The 1687-nt window shown below is 41.3% G+C and overlaps 1 protein-coding gene across 1 annotated transcript in view; it reads left to right on the top strand.

The window, feature by feature from the left end:
* LOC123323164 (gamma-crystallin C) overlaps positions 1-1454 on the top strand; it is a 7212-nt gene extending 5758 nt beyond the window's left edge. Inside the window, exon 3 of the mRNA XM_044913392.1 lies at positions 1119-1454. Coding sequence (XP_044769327.1) covers positions 1119-1391 — 273 coding nt within the window. The 3' untranslated portion in view covers positions 1392-1454. The remainder of the gene's footprint in view (positions 1-1118) is intronic.
* The last annotated feature ends 233 nt before the right edge of the window (positions 1455-1687 follow it).

The raw sequence follows: 1687 nt of genomic DNA, 5'->3' as shown, positions 1-1687 counted from the left end.
CCTCAGCGACTCGGTCCGCTCCTGCCGCCTCATCCCCCACGTGAGTCCGGCTCCCTGTGGGGACACAGAATGGAGAGTTTCAAGCAAAACTTAAACATTTGGAGTAGTGGTCATTCCGAATGATTGAGGGTTTGGACATGAGACAAGCTATGTAGAGTAGCTCCGTATAGTTGGCCCCAAACAGAAGCAAAGCGTTCCCCCAGGTACCCATTAATCCACAAATATTTATTAAGAATGTGTTGGCTGCCGCCGGCATGTACGAGCTATAAGTCCTGTTCTGGAGTCACTTACAGTGGAGTTGCAGAAAAACCGCTAACATCCCTTAGAAGAATAATTAAGTGAAAGAATACATGGCAGTTACAGAGCAGATAGGAGTTGAAAAAGAAACTTTTGCAAGGGTCCATTTGTTTAAGACCTCTCTCTCTTTTGCTCCCCACTTGCATATTTTGGTTTACCCCACCCATACAAATAAAAGCACTTTTTCTCAATGGAGAGAAACACAGAGAAATTTTGTGCCACATATATTTCAAATATGTTTTAAAACGCTAAAGTTTTTGAAAAATTAGTCCTGGGCCTTAACTGATTTTTCTTTCTCATTTTTCCTCATTCTATTCCTAAATTATTAGACAAGAATCGATTATTGTCTGAGAGACTTAAGATGTTTAACTTTGCTTTCCACAGAAACAGAAATATCCAAGTCCTTGGTTCTTTTTCCGAGATTTATCTTAAACCCAGTGCAAGGTCATTCATTTCATAAACTGACTTTACTGTTCAAACACACATGCTTGAAAAATTAAAAATATCTCTTCAAAATGGCAAAAATAGTAATAAGCTGTTAAAAGTTTGAGGTTCTCCCTGGTATGGTGAGCACGGTTAGTATTTCATCCTGGGAGATATTTAAATATATAGAGTGGAATTTCCTTCTTAATTCTTTCTATCATGCTTCATGGTCTTGAAAAGGTACTGAATCTCTGCCTTTGAAAATGGGGAATATATAAATATTGAAAATTAGTTAAGGCTTACCATATATTTCAAAATAGCTTGCGCTGGACTGCATGAATGTGTTGCAACCATTTCATGTCTTGCTTTCCTCCTCTTTCCATCTCTGGATGGGCCAGGCTGGCTCTCACAGGATCAGACTCTATGAGAGGGAAGATTACAGAGGCCAGATGATGGAGTTCACTGAGGACTGCTCCTCTCTTCAGGACCGCTTCCACTTCAATGAGCTTTACTCCCTCCACGTGCTGGAGGGCTCCTGGGTCCTCTACGAGCTGCCCAACTACCGGGGGCGACAGTACCTGCTGAGGCCGGGGGACTATAGGCATTACCGTGACTGGGGGGCCACGAGTGCCCGAGCGGGCTCTTTGAGGAGAGTCATGGATTACTATTGAAATAAGTTCCTCATCATTTCTCAGTCTGGAAACTAATAAAATATTTTCTGTGTGCTCCTGGCATTGGTTTGCTTGTGTTTTTCTTTTGTCCTCCTCTTACTTTATTATTCACACACACACATACACAAACCCACACAACGCAAGTGGAAACCGAGATGTGTGACCCAGAACAAATAAAACACGCCTCTCACAATAAAAACATGCCTTCATATTAAGGAGAACTTTACAGTTTGCGAAGCACTTTTATGATACATTATCTCATTTGATTCTCTGGTGTTTAAACAAGATGTTTCTTC

Source organism: Neomonachus schauinslandi, chromosome 3, assembly GCF_002201575.2.
Source record: "Neomonachus schauinslandi chromosome 3, ASM220157v2, whole genome shotgun sequence".
Lineage (NCBI taxonomy): Eukaryota > Metazoa > Chordata > Mammalia > Carnivora > Phocidae > Neomonachus > Neomonachus schauinslandi.
Note: the sequence above shows the minus strand (reverse complement) of the source record. Positions and strands in the feature narration are given on the sequence as shown.